The following is a 24,117-nucleotide window of genomic DNA, read 5'->3' on the forward strand; positions in this document are numbered from 1 at the left end:
TCTAAATGTGTTGTTCTTACCGTTTAATAAAGTACAAATTATTATTAATATGCCGTGCAATTGTTATTCATCTTAACAAAGGTCTTGTGAATAGAAAAAAATCTTTTAAGCACAGGCAGCTATTTCAAGTACGCACTTCGATGACGTAAAAATTAAACGCAAATGCAGATTCGCTTTAAAGAAGTCACGCTTACATCGGTCAAAAATATTTAGAGCAGTTCTGAGAAAAGTAAAGGCAACAAAATAGTTTAATTTGAATGTAATTAAAATTAAAAATTTTATTACAACAAATACCCACAATCTATTTCAACGTTATTGGACAAATATTAGATAGCAAGAGTCACGTAGCCGGGAATAATGTGGAAAGTGCGAGTGCCAATGCAGCGGTTAGTATTTCTAGTGACTGATGGCGAGCAGGCGAGGCTCTCAGGTTAGTTACGCGATGGCAGCTTACTGTATTATGTTATTCTTTTCAGTACATTTCATTTTCTGGCGGATTTTAAAGACGTATGCTGCATCGATATATTACCGGAATACAAGCGGTGCTGCTTTAGAGCAGATTTAGGGCGCATAGTTCAAAACGGAGCCAAATTTGAACTGAGGATTGTGTGTTTTTCTGCGCCGCTGCAGGCCTAGCGTTAGCTGTAACGTTAGCGAGCTAACGATCCTCCTCGAGACGCGCGCTCCGTGCTGTGAGTCCTTTGGTACGCCGTGTAGCAATAATATTTTTTTCGTTTTGGGAATTGGTTTGATTTCGTTTGCTAGAACTATATTTGGCATTGGTTTACTGTCACATCATTTTGAAGTTGAAGTTCAGCTAGCTCGCGCTGGGAGCAGCTAGCAGCTTCAGTGTTTATGTTAGCTTGTTGTTGTTGCTGTTGCTGATGCTGCTAGTCGATGTGTCAGATAACATTTCTAATACAAAACTGCAGTGCTTTAAGTTTATCACTCCGTAAATCACAACGGGGAGCCTTGCTTTTACTTTCCACGCTCTATTGCGTGTGATAAATGTGACATTTAAAGTTGAAAATGGCATATTTATCTAACTCCAATATAAGGGACGTAAAATCAGCTTGACATATTGACTACAAAATATCAGTCAGTGTCTTAATAAAGAGGTGACAACAAATTACAGCTCCTCAAATAGAGACCTCTTTGTGTGTGTCGTTTGCTTCTATTGTTTTGATGATTACAGTGTGAGGTTTTCACAATCATGGTGTCTGCTGCTCTTCTGCATGTGGACTCTGATTGTCAGATTAAATGAGCTTCTCTTACTGTGACTTCACCACGTTGAATGCTGTGAGCCTCTGCACAACATCTTGCTCTGGTCTCTTTCTCTGCAGTGATAGCATGGATCCGGACAGTGGGGCGGACACCCAGAGAACTCTCAGTCTGCAGTGGAAGAGCTATAAGCTCGTACAAGACCCAGCTCTCCGACGGGTGACTCAGAAAATCTACAGATATGACGGGATTCACTTTAGTGCACAGGTACGGACATGCATTTTTAATACACGACGACTGCCAAACAGAGCACACTTGCACACAAAAGTGCATACTTATGTAAAGTCTGTGTGTTCTGCTTGTTTTTAGGATTCAGGATTCCCGCCTGTGGGGGACTTGCGTGATCCAAGACCCCGCAGAATCTGGTCTAGACACACAGAGCTGTCGCTGCCAGTGCCCAAATTCAAGGTATGCCTCTCTTTTATTATCATTTATTATGATTTTCTGGTGAGCACTTTGTGCTTTTCTGTTTTTGTATTGTACATACTAACCCCTTTCTTCATTTCCTTCTTGTTCTTCATAGTTGGACGAGTATTACGTAGGTCCCATACCACTCAAGGAAGTGACGTTTGCGAGGTTGAATGATAACATCAAAGAGCCATTCCTGGCAGAGATGTGCGCCAAGTTTGGGGAGGTTGAGGAAATGGAGATTCTGTTTCATCCCAAGACTCGGAAGCACTTGGGCTTGGCCCGCGTCCTCTTCACCAGCACTAGAGGGGCCAAAGACACCGTCAAACACCTGCACAATACTTCTGTCATGGGAAACATTGTCCATGTCCAGCTAGATATCAAAGGTGTGCTTCTCTCCCGATTGTTTTTGATCATTAATATTTTGAAGTGCTGTTTAGAAGTTCAGGGTCAAGGATTTTTTGTTTTGTTTTGGCAAAAAATGCTTTTATTCAGCAAGGGTGCATTAAATTGTTCACAAGTCACAGTAAAGACTTTGGTAGTGGTACAAAGGATTTTTATTTCAGAGAAATTGTTCTTTTGAACTCTCAGTTAGGCAAATGTGTCTATCATGGTGTCTATCAATAAATGTATTGCAGCACAGCTGTTTTCAATGATGCTGATTATTTAAAAATTTTCTTGAGCACCAGAGCAGCATATTGCAATGAACGTTTAACACTGTAACACTGAAGACTGGCTCACTGGCTGCTGAAAATTCAGCTTGTTAAACACAAAAATAAAATGTAAGTATGTCTCAGTATTAAGCCATATTGTTAATCAAATAAATTCTGCCTTGGTCCAAAGAGACGTCTTTAAAAAAACATGATTAGATATTAAATCCTGATTGCTCTTCTTTCGCCCTGGTGTCATTTTAAATTACTCTTGTTTTCATCTAACTCTAATTAAAAATTAATCTTCAAAACCACAAATAATTTAATAACATTATTAAATGTAATCTTTAGAAAATCTCTAAAAGAGTATCACTTATTCATCCTTTACATTATTCATTTGTAGCATTTAAAATGTTTGGTTTTACTTTAGGTATTTATCATACATTTATTTAGATAATACAGAATAAATAGTACTATCCTGTAGAAGGCTGTGTAGCTGAAACGCGTAGATTTACACTTTCAACAATTTTAATGACTTAGCCCAGATAATGAAAGCATTTCTATCTTTATTATACGAGTTGGAGTATTTAATCTTTCCAATTTCATATTTACCTCCAATTATCCAAAGAGCACCGGTGTCTACCTCAAGAGACCAGAGCAGGATTCTCGCCTTCTGTTGTTTTGCAAAAATTATAATATGTTTGCATCCCTGCTCGCAACGAAATGTCCAAATTCTATTTAGATCAATGCTTGTTTATATCCTTCCGTCTCTTAATTTCTTGAAAATATGAAGCATAGTGATAACAAAAAGTGGGAATGTCCAGCATTGCATGATGGAAATAAATGCACAACACTGTAGTTAAATTTATATTGTGTGTGTCTTCTAGGCCAACAGAGGATGAAGTACTATGACTTAATAGTGAGTGGCTCATACACCCCTCAGACAGTGCCGACTGGAGGCAAAGCCCTCACCGAGAAATTTCAGCCCCCAGTCCCGACTCAGCCAGATACGGTGAGCACACAGACGTACCTTAGCTCAGCCACACTGGAAAGAACGCTTTGCTTTCCTATAAGTGTGTGTGCGGTTACCAGCCAGAGTTTCTTGGCGTCCTTGAAGAGCAACGGCCTTCCTTGGATCGAGTTGTCTTGTAGTTTATTCTACACATTACAGTCACTCTCAAATACCCTGGTCCATGTTATTATCTTGACCACAAGTGGACCACAACAGTTCTGAAAGACAAATGGCCATCACGCCCCTCAGTGCATTCAGATTTTCCAAATGTAGACAAAACTGTTGTGTAGGTAGAAGATGAGACCGTTGAGACTTTTCACCTATTATTAATTGGCCTTTTTTTACCTTGTGTTACCAGCATTATGATATTTAGTTTCCATAACTTAGCTGGAGGAGTTTTTTGATTGCTTTAAATAATGTTTCCCTCAAGTGATCAATTATGGAGCAACACCCTTGTAATAAAACAATATTAGGGGATTCAGTTTTTTTGTAAGACTCTTTTTGTCTTGATTTGAGACCCAGGGATTTTAATTGCTATCTTCCTAAATATTCAGTTTAAGTTGGCCAGTCACAGTTTAGGGATTTAGATTTGAATTTTCTGTGGGTCCTGTTTAGAACAGTATTTACCATATTTTTATTAGAAATGCAATGGTATTAAAGGGATTGTTCACCCAAAAATGATTTACTCACCCCCATGGCATCCTAGGCATGTCTGACACTCCTCTTTCAGATGAACACATTCTGCGTTATATTCGACATTGTCCGGTCTCCTCCAATCTGAATAATTGCAGTGAATGGTGCCCCTGTTTCTGAATCCGAAAATAAAAAGTATCCATCATAAAACTACTCCACACGGCTCCGGGGTCTTATGTTTTTTTCGGATTCAGAAACAGGGGCACTATTCACTGCAATTATTCAGATTGGAGGAGACCGGACAATGTCGAATATAATGCAGAATGTGTTCATCTGAAAGAGAAGTGTCAGATGTGCCTAGGATGCCTTGGGGGTGAGTAAATCTTGGACTATTTTCATTTTTGGGTGAACAGTCCCTTTAAAAGGAATGATGACGCTGATAAAGATAAGTATTTTCATGGCTAATAGCTCATATATTTTTAATATTAAGGTTACTTTTGTAAAAAAAAAATACAGGTGCTTGATGTTAAATATTAGGCTCAGTAAAACTTTTATTTTTTTTGAAAGAAGTGTCATTCACACTAAGTCTGTATTTATTTGATCAGAAATACGGTAAAAGAGTAATGTGAAATATTATTACAATTGAAAATAAGTGTTTGCAGTTTTAATATTTATAACAGGATATTTGGCTATAATTTGTGCTCAATATTTGTGGAAACCCAGATTAATTTAAATTTTTCAGGATTCTTTGAATAGAAATTTCAAAAGCGCAAGTTTTTTGAAAGAGAAATCTTTGTATGGTAATGTAAATGAGCAAAACACTACAAACTAATACTGAATGAGAAATATAAATTTTTAGATTACATTAATAGTGTTTAAAGATTCATACATTTTTGCACTGATAGAATTTAAGTGATTGTTAAATGAAGATCCTAGAAATCTTGAAACTACATATTTGCAGTATCAACAAATACCAATAATGAAAAAAAAATTGTATAACTGATAATTTTTTTAAAAATCCTTTGTAAATGATTCGCTGATATTTAATTATTTTTTCTCTTTTGTTAGTCGTCTGACGTCCGGCGGAGGCTCTCCACAGATCAGATGGCAGCTCCTGCTGCGCCTCTAAACTCTGGCAGCACCACCCCCTGTTCTGTGGACACTGGATTTGCAGACCAGCGCCTCGACACCCCTCCATCCTCACTGGGAGGAGCTTATACGCCGGGCTCCTCTGCTTCTTCACAGGGTGGTGGCACCCCTTACACACCTCGCTCTGGAACCCCTTTCTCGCAAGACTCGGGATACTCTGTGGGCAGGTTGGTTTCCAGAATAAAATTAAACACTGATTAGAAGTTACTTGGTTAAGTTTCTTTAGAGATTTGAGAAAACATCCTTTTCTTTCAGGCACAGTGGCTACAGCAGTACTCAGAGTTATCCCCAGCAGGATATGCTTCCATCTTCCTCCTGCTCCTCTTCAACAGTCTCTTCATCATCAGGATTTAAGCCCCCTCACTTTCATGATGATTTACATGCTCCACCTCCGCAAGAGCCCTCCATGTTCCACAGGGGTCGGCCGGGATATCCTCCTTCAGCGCCCTTCAGACCTAATGAACCTCCCTATCCGTATCCCAGTGTTGGAGGTTCAGGGATGCACATGCCTCTGCATCCACCCATGCCACCTCTAGGGGCTCAGTTTGAGCCACCACCGCTGTCCGACAGAGATAGAGACCGAGATAGAGAAAGGGGACACAGGGATAGGGATCGGGAGAGAGACCCAGGAGGGCGCTATGGAGGTGGGATAAGCTCCCGACGTTCCTCTTACCACTACCAACCGGAAACAAACTCCTTGTCCACATCCAAATCCTTCCATTCACATCACTCGCATCATGCTGATCGGCGGGAGGACAGGGACGGCAGGGGCTACCGGCGCGACAGCTCAGGCTCCCGCTCGGGAGATCACGGAAGGCATCGGAACCACCATCACTCCCACAACCACCACAGCAGCGGCGGAGCGGGAGCGAGCCGGCGGAGGAGCAGCAGAGACCGGGAATGGGAGCGAGACCGAGAAGGAGACTATAACAGCTCCGATCCACGTTATGGAGGCCACTCGAACTCCAGCCAACACTCGTCCAATAGCCTCTCCCCTCCCTCTGCCACCTCCTCTTATGGAGGAAACTCGTCGTCTAAAGACCTGTCCCCCTACGACACACCTTCTTCCTCCCGACTAGAGCCCTCGCCGGCTTTCCGTCCTCAGCAGGGTGCAGGCGAGAGGGGTTTTGGGATGGGAGGAAGCATGGATAATGACTTCCGTGCTCATTCTCACCACACGCCCCTGGCGCCTCCTCCTCCACCTCCTCCCCTCCCTCCAGCCTCCGTCATCGCAGCCGCTGTGGCTGAAACACTTGGCTCTCTTGATTTTGGTCAGGACAGTCCCCTACGAGAAGAACAGTGGACCAAACCCAAACGCTATCCCAGCACCCCGCCCCATCCACCTCGGACACCTCCGACCTCCTCGCCTCCTCACGTCTCAATCCCGTCATCCTCCACCTCTCCATCCTCCACCTCCCTGCCTCACCACCTCCCCTCTTCGACAGCATCCCTGTCTCCGCCTCCTCCACAGCGTGACTCCTCCCCGGAGCCTGACTCCACCAATGAGAGCCTGCCATTCTTGCACCACAGCAGCAGCTTGGACTCGCGTATTGAGATGTTGCTGAAAGAACAAAAAGCCAAGTTTTCTTTCCTTGCCTCAGATGATGAGGACGATGAGAAGGAGGACCGAGAGAGGGGAAAAACAGGCGAGAATGCAGACGGTGGGGGAAAGAAACTCAGAGAGGAGAACGGTGAAAGGCCTAGTCATAAAAGACAAGGAGAGATGGAGGGAGGCCAGCAGAGGAGGAGAGGAGAGAAAGATGGACGCCGCAGCAGGGGAAAAAGGCAAGGGGGTGGAGTCAGTGAAGGCAGGAAAACACCTCCTGAGGTGGCCTCTTCCACTCCCACTACGCACAGTTTGGTGTCAGAGTCTCTTCAGTGCCAAATGCCGCCACCTCAGGAGGAGCACACAACCTCTGACTCGCACAGGGCTCCACACACCCCACCCACCTACAATGGAGAGGCACAGGTGAGACCTCCTTGTTACATGTTATCATTCACCTTATGTTTTAAAAATAAGACTAGGTGCTATCATTTGTAATTTGCTTGTTGATTCTGGTGTCATGAGCCACCATTTCCAGGCTTGGACACTGTCGGATCCCGAAAGCATGCATCAAACAGTGCATGTGTTTAATCATGTTTTGCTGTGGTACTACCAAAAAAACAACAATTCAAACCTTTATCTCCATTCTGAGTACAAGAGTGATTTGACGTTTATCAGTTGTTCAAATGTTTGTGCCTGGGACATCGATAACCTAGAGACTAGTGTACACCAGACATCTTAAAATCTAAACTTAAATGCTTGATGTGGATGAAGAGTACTCCTAAATGACTGTTATGCTTGGAAACCATAATAAAACCAAAAACAATATTCAAAACCTCAAACCTCAACCAGCAGATAGAATCTAATTAATCAGAAGTCTGTGCCATTCAACCTGCGTTGAAAATTAAAGTGAAAATATTAATGCTAGATTACAAAATGCTCTTAATTTTTTTTTTCTGTGGCAATGCTCTGCAACAAACAGTAAGGGAGACATTGCCTCTCATCCTTTTTTAAATCTGATGCTTATTTATTTTGCATTTATAACTATGCACTGTTATTATATGGTTAGTTGTGTTTATTTGCTTTAGCTTTGTTTTTCCTGCCATTCATGAGTCATGACCCTATCAGAACAGATTGTGACCCATTATTGGTAATAAAATGATTTTATTTTTTATATGAAACAGTATTATGTGAAAAAGTAGCTTCATAACTACCTTAAAAGGCCCGTAAGACTTTCATTTATCTTTGAAACAAATTAAGTTACTTTCAGTGAAATCCAATTCACTTGCTTAAGGTTTATATTTTAAAACATCTTCATTTGCGTTCCAAATACAAACCATTTTCTAATGGTTTTGGAATGCATGAGGGTGAGTTAATGATGGAGGAATATTTTTGGTGTACTCTCACTGTTGAAGGCGCGTTTTATTTTTAAAAACTTGGGTAATTTTGAGATGATGTGAAAGATCCAGTAAGTTAACAGAAGTGAAACATGCTTATGCTCTTTTTCATGCTCTGGTAGGCTTAGGCATGCTAATTTCTGCTGTCTGAGAGTAATATTGCTCAGTTTCGGTGCTGCACTATATTTGTTTCTATCTTGAAAATCCCCCCTTCCCCTCAGTGTGTTTAACATGTAATCTTCACATGCTCCTCTCCAGCCTTCACCTCACTCCTCTGGGGAGGATATGGAAATATCTGATGAAGATGACAATGCCATCACCACAGCGACCTCCCATCCTGCTGCCTCTTCATCCTCCTCACCAGCCACCTCCTCGCAATCTGCCCTCCCCTCCCAAACCCCAGACCCCTCTGCGAGTCCTGTCCCGGACACCAGCCAGCACTTCAGTGCCACCATGCCACCTCCGCCTATCCCGTCTTACCCTCCCCACCTCCCACCCCCACCTCTGCCCGGCTTCTCCCTGCAGCCCCCTCCACCCCCTGGCTTACCACCTCCGCTTCCTCACATGGAGCTGCACCCAGAGTACCCTCCTCCGCTGCCACATCACATGTACGACTACGCCAGCTCCATGGAGCTCATGAGCCAGTACTGCGGAGGAGCACCCATGTCATTCCAGATGCAGACACACATGCTCAGTCGCCTCCACCAGATGCGAATGGCTTCCTCCAACAGCTCTACAGTAACCCCTGGAGAAGTCCCGCCCGCCTCTGAATATCCCCCGTCATTTCACCTCCATTCGATACCCCCGCCGCCGCACCACCCACACCACCCATACATGGACCAAGATGGGAATGTTGCCACCCACTATGACCAGGACCACCGCTACATCCCACCTCACTTATCATATGCCTACCCGGACCCTCACGCCGCACAGCTTCCGCACCATCACACCATCCCGCCTCCCCAAAGCCCCTGGCCTCCTCACCTGCTGCCCCAGCAGTTTCCTTCCCACTATCCTCCACCTGGCTTCAGCACAGTGCCTGGCTTAGATGGAGAGTTGTACGGAGTGGCGGATGACCAGATGGCCTTAATGGGCCACAACCCCTACGAGTCGGTAGTGCAGCAGGTACTGGCAGCTTTGATCGAGGAGATGAAGAACATCATGCAGAGGGACCTGAACCGAAAGATGGTAGAAAACGTCGCTTTTGGTACCTTCGACGAGTGGTGGGACCGCAAGGAACAGAAAGCCAAGGTAACTTCAGAGAGTCTTCTAGATGTGACAATGGACAACAAAACTATTCTTAATGCTCATTTCGAATAAATAAGCTTTCCATTGGTGTATGGTTTGGTAGGAGAGGACAGTATTTGGTCGAGATACAACTATTTGAAAATCTGCAATCTGAATGTGCAAAAAAATCGAAATATTGAGAAATTTGCATTTAAAGTTGTCCAAATGAAGTCTTTAGCAATGCATATTACTAACCAAAAATTAAGTTTTGATATATTTATGGTAGGAAGTTTACAAAATATCTTCTTGGAACATGGTCTTTACTTAATATCCTAATGATTTTTGGCATAAAAGAAAAATCAATCATTTTAACCTCTACAATGTATTGTTGGTTATTGCTTCAAATATAGCCGTGCTACTTATGATTGGTTTTGTGGTCCAGGGTTGCATATGTTTTTGCGTATAACCTTCGGTGTTCATGAACTGTACCACCTCTTGCTCTCATTTTCTCAGCCATTCCAGACAGCCATGCGGGGAGTTGCAGTGGTGCGCGAGGAGGACAAGAAAGACGAGAAGACCAGCAACCGACCTCGGGAGCCACTCATGTCTCTGGTAGACTGGGCCAAGAGTGGAGGCATGGAAGGTTTCTCCCTGCGGGGGGCCTTGCGTTTGCCTTCTTTTAAGGTGCTTGATGTTATTTACCAGCTATTAAACATTTAAAATCTATTTCTGACATTCATGTATGATTGTCACATTTCACGGTCTAGTGACCATCACGTGGAGCTTTTAAATTGTTCATAAACCTCTGGGGATTTTTACTCTGTGGGTTGAACTAACAGCCTCCACAGCAAAAAATATGAATGTTGGGATTGTCTAATTCACAAACTCAAACACACGTAACGCCTATCTATGTCTCAATATATGAGGAAGGGGACATATAAACTTTAGGGATGTTTCATTTGATAGAATAGCTACCATCAAATACACATTGAATCCGAATTATCTTCACAACAAACCAGCAAAATAAAAGTTTGGTTGACCTTGAAGAAATTCTAACAGAATTAGAAATTTATTGCAGTTGCATTGATAAGACTGGCGCACTTTATTACCATGATTTGAAATAATCTTGTGAAAATAATGTTACTAATGAGGAATATGTTGTTCAGGTGAAGAGGAAGGAGCCTCAGGAACTTGTGGAGGGTGGTGAGCTGAAGAGAGTCAGGCCTTCCACTCCACCCGATGAGGAAGATGAGGGTATGTCACTAATGCTATGTTTTAAAGCTGGATTAATAAAATGACCTTAAATTCTAATTGCTGTGTACTCTCTTTCTCTCTCAGACTCGTATCAGGGCAAATCTGCCGACACTGCTGCAGGAAGAACCGAAGAGAGGCGTTTGGCAGACAGAAGAGCAGCCAGGAGAAGAAGCAGAGCAAAGGCACGCAAACCATATGACCTGGACAGTGAGGGAGAAGAAACATCAGATGGTTCCTCCTCGGAGAAGGTTGGTTTATTTACCATTATGTCTGTAATTTTTGTGTGTCTGTGTAGTAGTGGGCATGGACTGGTTGGGAGCATCCCATCCACTGCAGCTAGAAGGGTGCATTCGCCCAAAAATTAAAATTAGGCCATAAATGATTTACCCTCAAATCATCCTTGGTATATATGACTTTCTATTATTAGTTATTTAAAAAATTGTCTTTGATTTAATGTTTTAATGGCACTCAGCGAGTGTAACAGTGCATCAGTCCAAAAGTAGTTAAATAAAAAGCGCCCATCCATTAAAAAAGTTTCTCAAATGGCTCTGGGGGTGTTAACAAAGTCCACCTAAAGCGAATCGATGCATTTTTGTAAGAAAAATAACCTCATTTAAAACATAATAATTACAAGAGCTGTTTAAAATTATGACCAACTTAATCGAACAAACTTTTAAATGTTATGTTTTATATATATATATATATATATATATATATGTACATATATATATGTGTATTTATATATGTATGTATATATATGTATGTGTATGTATGTATGTATGTATATGTATGTATATATATATGTATATATATATATGTGTGTGTCTATATATATATATGTGTGTGTATATGTGTGTATATATATATATATATATATATGTGTGTGTATGTATGTATGTATGTATGTGTATGTATGTGTGTGTATGTATATATGTATGTATGTATGTATATGTATTTATGTGTTTGTGTGTGTGGCAATTAGGTGAGTTTTTATCTACAAATGTAAATATTTAAATGCTCATTTAAATATTAATAAAATATCATCATCAATATTAGATCCATTGAACTTGTTACAATACCATGTGTGATGCCCGTGAAGGCAAAAATCTGACAATACACTGAATAATGACTAGATGGCAGCATTTCTTTCTTTTTTTTCTTCAAATGCTGAGGGCAAATCCTCACAACTGTCAACAGTTGAGTTAAAGCATGTTATTGCAACTAGTGATTCCTTGTTGTTTTATTTTTAGGAGGAGGATGAAGACAGTGACAAAGTGGATGAGTCCGAAGGTATGCAGCAGTCTTGTTTTGTCTTTTGTACTGTGCTCATTAATTTGGACTGTTGTTGCTATGTGCACTTTATTTTAGGCTTTTATGCGTCTCTGCAGTCATATCTTGTGAGTCTGTGTTTTGCAATTTAATGCCCCGTTCACACCAAGAATGACAACTATAAAGACAACGATATTAGCATCCACACCAACGAACACTATCGTCTGTTTATTCTAAGCACACACTCGTCTGCCGCTTTAAATTCTCGAGCTTGTGATCGCAAGATTGATTCTGATTGGGGTATCAATGTTTTTATCATTCATCAGCTGGAAAAAAAAAAGTTCTGAAAGTGATTCCAACAATATTGTTTCTCTGTGTCTTTATTGTTATAGCTGTGGTGTGGGGCTATTCTTTAATATTGAGAAGGATTTTTAGAACCTTATATCGTTATCTTTATAGTTATCATGCTTGGTGCGAACGGCCCTTAACTCTTTTCTCTATTTCTCATGCTTCTCAGATGCCCTTAGTGCAGACAGTGATGACGAAAGCATTTCTTCCTCCTCTTCCGAGAGCTCTTCATCATCATCATCCTCAGCATCATCCTCTTCCTCCGATGAGGAGGATGAAGAGGACGGTGAACAGGCCATTGAGAGTGGATCATTGGACACAATGGATGAGTCTACGATGGACAGTGTGACAGCTATAGATGCAGAAAAGGATGATGGGTACGTCCCTCTTTAGAACTGATATTGAGTAGGAAGTTGTGTCTTCACGGATACATTGACATGCATTATGTCTGTTTCTTACAGGGACAAAGCAAATCTTGACCAATCATCAGTGACTGCTGCAGAGATCAAACAAGGTCAGTTAAAGATCACTTTTTACAAAAACAAACCAAAATACAAGGGATAGTCTGCCTAAAGATGAAAGTTGTTTAACTTACTCACCCTCATGTCGTTACAAACCTGTTTGATTATCTTTTTTTCTACAGAACACAAAAGATATTTTGATCCAAACGGTTCTGTTTCACATTGAATTCCATTGTATTTTTTGTCCATGTAGTGGATATCAATGGAACAAAACTGTTTGGTTCGAGTCATTCTTCAGAATATCTTCTTTTGTGTTCCACAAAACAAAGTCAGTCATACAGGTTTGGAACAACATTAGGCAGAGTAAATGATGTTTAATATTCCTGAATTTTATTTTCTAATGTGTGCAGTTTAGTTCACTTTATTTTTTCTTTCACTTCCAGAAGGAGAAAAAACGGCTACAGCTGTGCCTTCATCCTCTCCTTATCCCCGCCCCCCTTCACCCATTCTCCTCCTTCCCCCACTCAAGAAACGACGCAAGACTGTTTCCTTTTCGGTGGAAGAGAGCGAGGTCAAGCCCTCCATTCTGTCACCTTCTGCTCCTTCTCCATCTCCCACTCCTGTCTCACAAGCTTCAGATATTCCTACTTCCTCTTCTCCCTTAAGCACACCCACAGCAGCTGCCTCCTCCAAGCCCGCCCCGATACTCCTTCCGTTTGCTTCTCGTCCTAGCGAGAATAACGCTCTGACCTCCCCTGCTTCCCCTTCCACTGTTCTTACCGTCCCTCCACCGGTGCGTTCTCTGCGGCCTGATGAGCCCAAAAAGAGTCCAGGTCTCCCTCCATCCCCACAAACTCCCATAGCCAAAAACTCCTCCAAACGTGGCAAAGACTCTCCCAGAACGCCCCCGACGCCCGTCTGCGTCACTGTCCAGAACCTTCCGCTGGACCATGCCTCCTTGGTCAAAGTGGCCTACGAGGACCCCGTCCCTACTCCAACCATGCAGAAGGGTCGTGCACGTGGTCGCTCTCGGACACTCAGCCAGTCGGCTTCCGCCCCTCACCTGCATCCCTCTCTGGAGGAAGAGGAGGATGAAGAGGAGCTGGAGCAGCGGCTGAAGCTCAGGGAGCAGCTGGGAGTCTCCAGCCTGCTGCAGCTGGCCTCTGCCCCCAAGCCTGACCTGTCGGTGCTGGCCGATGTGGCACTGAAGATGGACCCGGAGGCAGATATCGACTCGGAAGAAACCGAGACCTCCGATGAGGCAGAGGAGCACAAGCTGGAGGAAGAAGAGGGAGACTTCTTCGCCCCGCACCCACGCCAACCACTCCCGGATCCAGAGGGTCTGTTCGTCATGCAGGAGCACAACTATTCTAAAACTCCTGCTCCTCCGCACCTCACATCTCCACAAAAGAGGACGAAACAGGACCCCACCGTCCTGCTCCCTGCCGACCTCAACCAGCACGGTGTTCAGGAAGCCCCCGAAGAGGTCATCGGGGATGCTCTAGCCGCAAGAGGAGTGGCTCCAGAGCTATACGGGGACCTTTCCGGGATGGGCCTGCTGTGTGATGCCAGGGACACGGCTGAGACGCAGAACAAGACACTCGGCCCACCGCACAAGAGGAAAGGATCGATTAGCATAGAGATGGAGATGGAAGAGAGCGGGAAAGGGAAGAGCAAGAAGAGAAGTAGGAAGGACAAAGAAAATGAGGAACTGCAAATCTCTAAGAGACAGAAGGAGAACCAAATCAAGAAGCAGAGGAAACGGAAGTTAGAGGTATGTGTATCTGTCTGGTTCTCATTTAATAACATGTTGCAAGAGAATTCACCCTTAAGTAATTTTCGTATGAGGATTTTGACTATTTCTCAGCATGTAGTGATAAAACCGGAATAAACTGATGTTGTGGGTTATCACTGTGTTGCATTTATTGCCAGTAGAGCAGAGACAAAAAAAGTCAGATGGGGTGACTAAAGAACTTTCTTATTGATTGTGAATGTCATTTGAAGATTCTATTTTTTTTTATTTTTTTCTTTACAAACTCCCAGGACTGACCTTTTTTAAATGCCTTTTTTTTTTTTTTTTTTGGTAATCATCAATTTCACACCTTTACTTGAATGTATATTCTCTCTCTCTCTCTCTCTCTCTCTCTCTCTCTCTCTCTTTATATATATATAATTTGTTATAGGATATAAAATGAGGGGAACTGACCTACCAGAATGTTTAAGATGTTTCCCGAATAAAAAAAAACTTGATTTCTCAGCTTCTTAGTTTGTTGAATAGGGAGGCATCTAAAGGCATCTAAGGATTTTTGGGAGGTGGGTCCCATGGTCAGTAGTTGCGAAATCACAGAGGCTCAAAATCACTTTCCAGAACATTCTCGTTCATCATTCCTGGCTGGTGGAATGATCTTCACACCCCTATCAGTAATGTTGAATCCCTGACAATTTTCAAGTGACAGCTGAAAACTCATCTCTTTTGATGTTACTTTACTTCATCCTAAAAAAAAAATCGTATTTTTTCCTTCTCTTTCTAGCTTGTACTCCTTGTATTCCTCAACTGTAAGTAGCTTTGGATAAATGCACACTACTGTTCAAAAGTTTAGAGTAAGATCTTGTTTTTAAAAAAGTCTTATTCTCGTGTCTCTATGTGATCAAAATGACTAATATTGTGAAATCTTAAATTTTAAAATAACTGCATTCTACTATAAAAAATATATTTTAAAATGTATTTTATTTCTGTGAAATTGTAAAGTGGAATTTTTAGCAGCCCTTGCAGTCTTAGTGGCCACGTTTACATGCAACCAAGTCATCTGTTAGTAATCAAATTGATGGCTGTCGGACTGAAATGCCTTCATGCAAACACTTAAATCGAGCAGATTGAACCTGAATGGAATTTCTATCGGATTGGGATGGGTGGAGCAGATGTTTTCTAATTCCTTCGAGAGTACATGTAAATACTTGATCAGATTGAATCCAAAACTGGAAAGTATTGTGCTTATGTATTGACGTAACGATGAATGACACATGGAACGAGCTGTTGTTTTTGTAGAATGAAATGTCATAAATAACTCGTGTTATTCTAAAATTCTCCTTCCACTCATTGTCTATGAAGTGGAGCAGAACAACTTCACATCAGTCCTCACTTCAGACTCTTGTGCACAGATGGCTTATTTTGACCACAGTGAGGGGGTTACCGTGATTTTACTCCTTGATAAATCTAAGCTGCACAGCACAAAGCTTCATGTTCGTCATCTCCTACTTAGGACCTAAAAAGAGAAATGTTAACTTCTTTTAAACCAAACAAAGATAAAAGAAGCAGTGTTTGCAGAATATTAGGTACAAACAGTGAGACACTCTGCATATTTGTGGAGTGTGTACAGATCAGAAGATCAAATCCAAAATGTAAGCTTTTGAAAAATACCACAAACACTAAATAAAGTGATCGAGTTGATGTGTGAGTAAACACTGCAATTGGGATTTATCAATCAGAATGGTTGCATTCTGACTTTTTTTAAAAATGTCAATGTAAATAGCCAGTGTCACATGATCCTTCAAAGATCATGCTAAAAAATACTGTTTTTCATGTTATCAGTGTTGAAACACTTGTGCTGTTTATTATTTATGTGGAAACGGTTTCAGAATTCTTTGATATTAATAGAAAAAGTAAATAGTTTAAAAACGTGTAAAATTATAAAGTGTCTTGACTGTCAAACAATTAAATTTGTCGTTGTAGTTTATTATTATTATTATTTATTTTTTTTTACTCATCATAAGCATTTAAACAGGAGTGTTATGCCCCTTAAATCTAATTGTGTTTTGTTAGCAGCTTTTAATCAAAGTCCTTTTAGGCAAGTCGTGCCACTTGGCCGCCATCTTGGTAACGCCTCCAGGCAGCTATTTCGGACTAACAAGACCAGGCTCCTATCTAAATGAATGTGCAGAGAGTCAGAACTGCACTTTCACCGGTTACCGGGACATAAAAACTGCATGTATAGAAACAGCAGTGAAACCAGGTTTAAAACGCCTTTTTCCCCACAGGTTATACTTTTACTACGCATGTGCAAGGGTTCACGACACCAACTTCATTTACGTCTCTATCCAGAATGCCGGTGTTGTGCCAAGCACTTAAACAAATGCTCAATGTCATTTGTTTTATCAGTGTACAGTACAATATATTGAATTATTATTTTTTTTAATTTACTCTTCTATGTGGGTTCCATCTGATCTTGCACACACCACAACTCGCTGTCGCCAAATCGTCTCCGCTGTCGCAAAACCTCAACTGTGCGCATACGTCAGTGGAACCAGACGATAGGCTTCAATGTTTCCCGGCTTGATTGTTAAAAGTAAATCATTGGCTTTCCAGCGGGAGAGGCAGGATATGTGCATACAACCGCTATCTTTGCCGTTACAGGTTTTCCTTATGTAGTTGTATTGAGGATTGAGGAAGTGGCATGTCTCTTATAAATTGTCTCTGTTTTAATGTAACTTTTTATTTTTATGGTTGCTTGACTAACTTTCAGTTTAAATCACTTGAAGCTTAGACAGCTACTCTTTCAAGTGGCTACTTCTTTACCTAGTATTGTTCCTTGTATTGCAACATCTTAGATGATTTTTATGTATGTATGTGTGTGTGTGTATATATATATATATATATATATATATATATATATATATATATATATATATATATATATATATATATATATATATATATATATATATATATATATACACACACACACACACACACACACACACACACACACGCACATGTTCTCAATGATCTATATACTAGTTCAGTGGCACTTTGCATTGTTAATGTAGAACTGTTGCAACAATTTTAACGTGCTGGGATGTTTCAGGCTGTTGCGGTATAACAGTTTGTCCTGCAAACCCACAGAACTTGAACTGCTTTCAACAGTTCTGTATTGTTGGGTAATAGGGTTGATTGCCAAATTGTGCAAGATTATCCCACCATTTGGTCTGCTTTTTGTGTGCATTTTGTCTGTTTTCTAACATTTTCCTATCATACTTTATTGTCAGGAATATGAAGAAGACGTGGATGTAGAACAGCTGGAGTCTGGCGAGCTTTCCAGCTCCAGCTCTGAGTCAGGAGACTCTGACTTCGGTCTGGAGAGATCGCTGGAGTTTGAAAAGGAAGAGGTTCGAAAGAGCGAACGACTTTTCCTGCAGGAAGCAGGCTTGACCCCCTCAACTCAGCGACGGCCCAAACACGTTCCCACCCCAGCTCCCGTACCACAGCCCTCTTATAAGAACCGTAGTGAGTTTGAGCAGATGACCATCCTCTATGACATCTGGAACAGTGGCCTGGACCAGGAAGATATGAGGCTCCTGAAGAGCACCTACGAGAAACTGTTGCAAGATGATCACGGCACTGACTGGCTCAACGACACACACTGGGTCCCTCATACCAATATCCTTACAGCTGCCTAAGAATGAAAATGCAGTTTATACAAACAAACATGTGCTTACTTTGATGCTTATTTCTAAGTACACTTTACCTAAGTTTTGCTCCCTTAACCTCTTGCCTGCACTCACCAACATCCCCAACCCTCGGCGGAAGAAGAAGGCGGCAGTTGGGCAGCTAAGACAGCATGTCACGGGCTGTGCTCGCAGTGAAGGCTACTATGCCATCAGCCGCAAGGAGAAAGACGTCTACCTTGAGCTAGACCAGCCAGTGACTTTCCAGGAAGCTGGAGACTATGATACCTCAGTAGGTTCACTTTAGGTTTTAATAACTCAAATATGTATTTGAGTCTAGTGGAGTTTTTTTAATATGTGTGAAGATGTCAGATTTAAATGCACATAGTGTACTGATGTTAGTGAAAATAAATGACCTTGTTTAGCATGAACATGGCAGACAGTTTGGGTCAGTAGTTTGTGTCCATCTGAGAATCTCTCTCTGTCTGTGTCTGTCATAGGGCTCGAATCGTCTGCTCTCTGAAAGACGCTCCGAGCAGCGGCGTCTCCTCAGCGCTATCGGCACTGCAGCAGTGATGGACTCAGACCTGCTGAAACTGAACCAGCTGAAGGTAAAGCTCTTCAGTTCATTTACACAACCGTGACCTTGATCTATCGACTATCAGCCCTTTTATTACATTGACCTCACCACTCCTTCAATTCCACTTTGGCTTGTTTTCAGAGTAGTACTTTTGGTAAGATCTTTGAGATTGAGTTCATGTGTTCAAAGTTAAAAGGTGTTCCTTTTTAAAGCAGTTGTTCTTTGGACCTCCTTAATTGCATGTTCTTTGAGTAAAGAATTAATGAATGCGCTCCGTATGTTTGGAAATGGCAGACATGTGCTTGGTTGGTTTATTATACATTACTATTATGTTTATTATATGTTATTTTGCACTTTAATCATTGAATTGGATGTATATACTTTCTGCTGTAAAAAAAGCATTTACCAGTCCAATTATCACAGTTACAATCTGTGTGTTTGGAGCGGTTACTAGGAGGAATTGTTTAAACTGTCTGTTTGAAAGATGTGTATAGAACAATGTTTAGACGGATAGGAATGCACTAGCCAGGGGGGTTTTGTGCTAATCTGTGTTTAGTCTGGTACCACTCATGTCTTTCCAGCAAAATCAGTCAGTAGGTTTTTTTTTCCTCACCTAGGAAACATTTAATTGATCACAAGTGACAGTAAAGACATTCATAGTTATAAAGTATTTATATATATATTTTTAAATGCTGTTACTTTGAACTTGCTGTTCATAAAAGAATATTAAATATTAAAGCGGCAACTAGGGATGCACGATCATGATTTTTCATGGCCGATTCCGATTTGTTTTCTTTTTTCTTTTTTTTTATACACATGCAAACTGGCCGATTCTAAAACAGATTTCCCATTTGTTTTTCCCAGATGTTTATTTGGTATGTAATAGGCCAAACTAGTTTTTGGCTATTGAAAGCAATAACCATAACCATCTGAAAGTAGCCTACATTCAATACAAACATAGATGGTATAGACATCAGCATTTAGCTTTTGTTTTTGAATTGGGTTGAAACTACATAGAACTGGCCTGAAATGAAAATATTAACTGTAACTATGTGAAATTAAAGGCAACAACTGCATAGTTCTACAAACCAATCAACACACATTCAATAAGATGTTACTTAATCAACATTGAGTATTTGTTTTAGTTTTTAAATTTGGTTTTAAATTAAAAAAGGTCTTTACCGGTGAGCATAAGAGGCTTCTTTCAAAAAAATTCCAAAATCTTGCTGACCCAAAGCTTTAGAGCAGTAATGTAAAACATGATGAAAAGGTGTGTGCATACTCCAAATTTAAATACATGGATCTCTCTTAAGAATTCAATAACCAACATATTAGAATAATGGTGTTTATACTTTCTGTATTTGGCCAAATTTGGGGTTAATGTTCACATGGTGTTCTTGTGCTTTTAAACATGGCCAGTCCTGAATGTTTACATGTCTTCATGCTTGTAATTCATCTGCCTGCAGTTCCGTAAGAAGAAGCTGAGGTTTGGCCGCAGCCGTATCCATGAATGGGGCCTGTTTGCCATGGAACCCATTGCTGCAGATGAGATGGTCATTGAATATGTGGGACAGAGTATCAGACAGGTACAACTAAAAGCTATTAAAAGATCTCTGCTAGGAAGTGAGTTTGTTTCCTCTTGAGGAACACATACTTGTTCATTCAGTGGCAGTAACTCCTTGTTCAAGCTCTTGCTCTGTCCAAGTTGGACTATTGCAGTGCTCTCTTGGCAGGTCTTCCAGCCAGTTCTTTTAAACCTTTACAATTAATCCAGAACGTGGTAGCAAGTTAAATTTGTAATGAGCCAAAGAATGCACGTCACACCTCTGTTTATCAGTTTGCACTGGCTAGCAATAGCTGCTCGCGTTAAAATTCAAGGCATTGATGTTTGCCCACAAAGCCACCATCCCTTTACCTAAATTAATTACTTCAGACTAATGTGCCCTCTAGAAGCTTGCATTCTGCAAATGAATATCACTAGTTTGTACTATCCCAAAGAAGCACAAATTTACTTTCACTGACTTTTAAATGAACTGTTCCCTCCTGGTGGAATGACCTGCCCTCCTCAATCCCAGCAGCCGAATCCTTAGCCATCTTCAGCAATCAGCTAAAAACACATCTCTTCCATTTTTATTTGATCCTCTAACTCTAGCACTCTCTATTCTAATTCTATTTTTTAAACAAAACCTGCCCCTTTAGTCATGCACTCCATTAATTTACTGCTTTCTGTTTTCTTTTTATTTATTATACACTTAACAAAAGTAAAAAAGGCTTCTAACACTAGCCTGCTCTTTTTCTTTTCTATTCAATCCTTCTTTTTTATTTATTATATATAAAAAATGTGCATTGCAAAATCACATGTTTGTGATTTGTTATAGAACGATCATATCATTGCTCTCTTGTTGATTTTGGTTGCTTCTATTGTCCTCATTTTTAAGTCACTTTGGATAAAAGCATCTTCTAAATGTAATGTAAATGTAATTGTGTTTGCTGCACCATTTGTAGATGGCTGCAGATAATCGGGAGAAGCGATATGCCCAGGAAGGCATCGGGAGCAGTTACCTATTCCGTGTCGATCATGACACTATCATTGATGCCACCAAGTGTGGCAACTTGGCTCGGTTTATTAACCACTGCTGCACGGTAAGTACCCTCCTAGTGACGTATACATATTCATATATCTTAAAAACCACATGATGTCTGATAAGCATATTGCTGCCACTCCCAAAGTCAATAACTGGCACATTTATATAAACCTACCTTCAGTATACTACATGTACATACTAGGATTAGGGTTTGGTTTAGAGTTACTTGCAATTATGCATAATTAATTCCCATTATAATAGTAAGTACACCTCAAAATAAAGTGTTGGCAAATAATCAGTGCTTTAAGGCTTTCAGGCTTTTTTAAGGCTTTTTTGTCAAATCCGGTTGTGAATGTCAATGTTTACGAAAGTTTTCCAGACCTGCAGATTTTTGTCCCCATCTAATGGGCTTAATTATGCTAATGTATTGCTGATAAGACTTGGATAATGTTGCTTCTGGTCTTCCCATGGTTTATAAATGCCAAAAAACGCATGTTGTGTTCTTCATCCAGCTGTAAATGCAATTTGTATTTGCACCATGTTGATAATCCCCTCCAGAAACAGAAATAGCGCTCACATAGAGATATGCTGAACGCAAACAGAAATCTAAATTTCCAACACTCCTATTGGAGGACATGTAATTCAAGAAACCTGCACTTGTTCTGCATCTTATTCATGATTTAATGCATCCTCTCTCACAGCCCAACTGCTACGCCAAAGTGATCACCATCGAGTCGCAGAAGAAGATAGTCATATACTCCAAGCAGCCTATCGGTGTGAACGAGGAGATCACGTATGATTACAAGTTCCCCATTGAAGAGAACAAAATCCCATGTCTGTGTGGCACGGAGAACTGCAGAGGAACCCTCAACTGAAAGTGTCCTAGACCTTCCCCGATACATGACTTGCCAATCCTCTTTCCTGGCCCACAAGCTACTGTTCTCGGCGCACAACAATGTAGATCTCAGCACTGCCGCAACACCTCCAGTTCTTTCTCCTCCTCTGAAGTTTTTCTCTTCTGACCTGGCCCTTATAAATATCCGGAGGTATTTTGTTCCTCCTGTTGCAGCTGTGTTTGGTGATGTTGTTTTGCCAAGGTCCGTGCTTTAAAGTTGTTTAGCGACTGCACACACACATATTCCGCTCACTTATGCACAACGTCTAACAGTGGCAAACACCCTTAAAGTGCTGGGTCTTTTTCTCCAAGGGCAACTTTTAAAGTCCTACCTAAAAACATGGATTTAAGCTTTCACGCCTGTCGTGAGAGAGAGTATTAATTTTAGTTCATTATTTATTGTCCCTGTTCTGAGCCCTGTTCGCTCATGTTTTTTATTTAGGTCAGATCTATTGCTGTAGATTCTTCAGATTATCTGCATAATATCACTTTTTTTTTCGTTGTTGGCTGTTTTGGAGCTATTTTGGCGCTCACATTTCTTTCTAAACTTACTCAAAGTTCAACGGATCTTAATGTCTCCCTTTCCAGCATGATTTGCTGGTATTCAAAAATGGTCTAGTATTGTAAGTTGTTACATTGTACATTTACTACTACTGTTTTTTCACAAATTAGTTGTTACAATGCCAGTGCACTGTAAAAAGTTATTCCAGAGGTCATCATGCACCTGCCATCATTTTAATTCACCCCTTACATGAAATGAGATCCCTTTCGGTCATAGTTTTTAGCAATACATGAAAGATAGGACAGATGAGGTAGTCTTTTTGGCGTGCTGAAATATATGCGCATCGATATTTTAGCGAAAGGATGGCTATATTCATTGGGTTTTCCTTTGGCATTGATATTATTGTAGACCAATGATGAATTGTGGAGGAATTGGGCACATGTTATGAGACCAAGCACTCTAACTCCACTGCTAAAGAGAATATCATAGTAAAATATGTATTTCCTCATAGCTCATTTTCTGAGTGTCCAAGAAGCAAAATTGGGTGTGCATATTTATATATTTCACCACAAAATGAAAGTCCCAATTCCTCTGAGAGATGTGCATGTGCAGAGATTCACTAGAACAGATGGTTGTGTTCTGTCCTTTCATATAACTGGTCGTCTCTCTCTCTCTCTCTCTCTCTCTCTCTCTCTCTACTCCGCTCTGCCATAAATTGTTGTTTTTTTGTCTTTTTCCTCACTTTGTTAGAGGGCCTTGCCAGCATTCTGTTCCTTTGAAAGGAAAACCTGTAAAATATGTAGATTTACTGCAGTCTTTCAGTACAAACTGATCCACAGAAGTGTAACCAAAAAAAAAAAACGAAAATGACAAAAAAGTTCAAAAGAATTACATGTAAATATTGTAGAGGTGTTTGTTTCTCGTAGAAACACACCAGTTCTAGTCTGTAAATATGTTCATCCTTTTCCTACTTCCCATTGCAAGAAAATAATTGTACATACCTATCATTCAGTTATTGGTTTTGTTTTTGTTGTTGTTTTTTCTCCCTTTTAATTTGATTCAAAAGTTTTAATATTATTTGCAATATTTCTCTTGTATTAATGCGTTGGACCCTTTATTAATGGTGCATTAAAATATTTTTTAAAATAATTGCTCAGTTTTTTCTTCCCCCACTTTGAAAAGGTTGAAATAAAACGTGTTTGCACAGTTGCTCATGCATGGGTTTGCAAATGACAGACCGCTGCTGCATCCCTTAAAATAGACGTTTGTCAGACATGACTGCTGCTGCTTTTGTACATTTATATTTGTACGAAATATGACCCATCAAGTTTTGTTACAGTCAGGCATGAGCTCTGCTGGAGCTCCTGCTGCATGGAAATGAAACCAGAAAAAAAAAGATTTGAAGGCCTGTTTTAGGTTAAAGGGACAGAACCAAATAATTTGATTTGTTTAAAAGATACTTGCCTTGGCAAGATTACCTA

General features: G+C 40.7%; 1 protein-coding gene across 1 annotated transcript; it reads left to right on the plus strand.

Moving 5' to 3' along the window:
- The first annotated feature begins 343 nt into the window (after positions 1–343).
- On the plus strand, positions 344–23,785 carry setd1a (SET domain containing 1A, histone lysine methyltransferase). The gene is made up of 21 exons (XM_059556985.1): positions 344–430; positions 1,344–1,488; positions 1,591–1,689; positions 1,805–2,075; positions 3,227–3,351; positions 5,053–5,300; positions 5,389–7,102; positions 8,332–9,324; positions 9,814–9,984; positions 10,467–10,554; positions 10,639–10,802; positions 11,808–11,844; positions 12,341–12,548; positions 12,633–12,685; positions 13,076–14,406; positions 17,676–18,066; positions 18,188–18,366; positions 18,575–18,685; positions 20,121–20,240; positions 21,160–21,297; positions 21,941–23,785. The coding sequence occupies exons 2-21, from the start codon at positions 1,351–1,353 to the stop codon at positions 22,112–22,114; spliced, it is 6,753 nt and encodes a 2,250-aa protein (XP_059412968.1). The 5' UTR covers positions 344–430; positions 1,344–1,350; the 3' UTR covers positions 22,115–23,785.
- The last annotated feature ends 332 nt before the right edge of the window (positions 23,786–24,117 follow it).

This window comes from Carassius carassius, chromosome 1 (assembly GCF_963082965.1).
Source record: "Carassius carassius chromosome 1, fCarCar2.1, whole genome shotgun sequence".
In the NCBI taxonomy this organism is placed as follows: domain Eukaryota; kingdom Metazoa; phylum Chordata; class Actinopteri; order Cypriniformes; family Cyprinidae; genus Carassius; species Carassius carassius.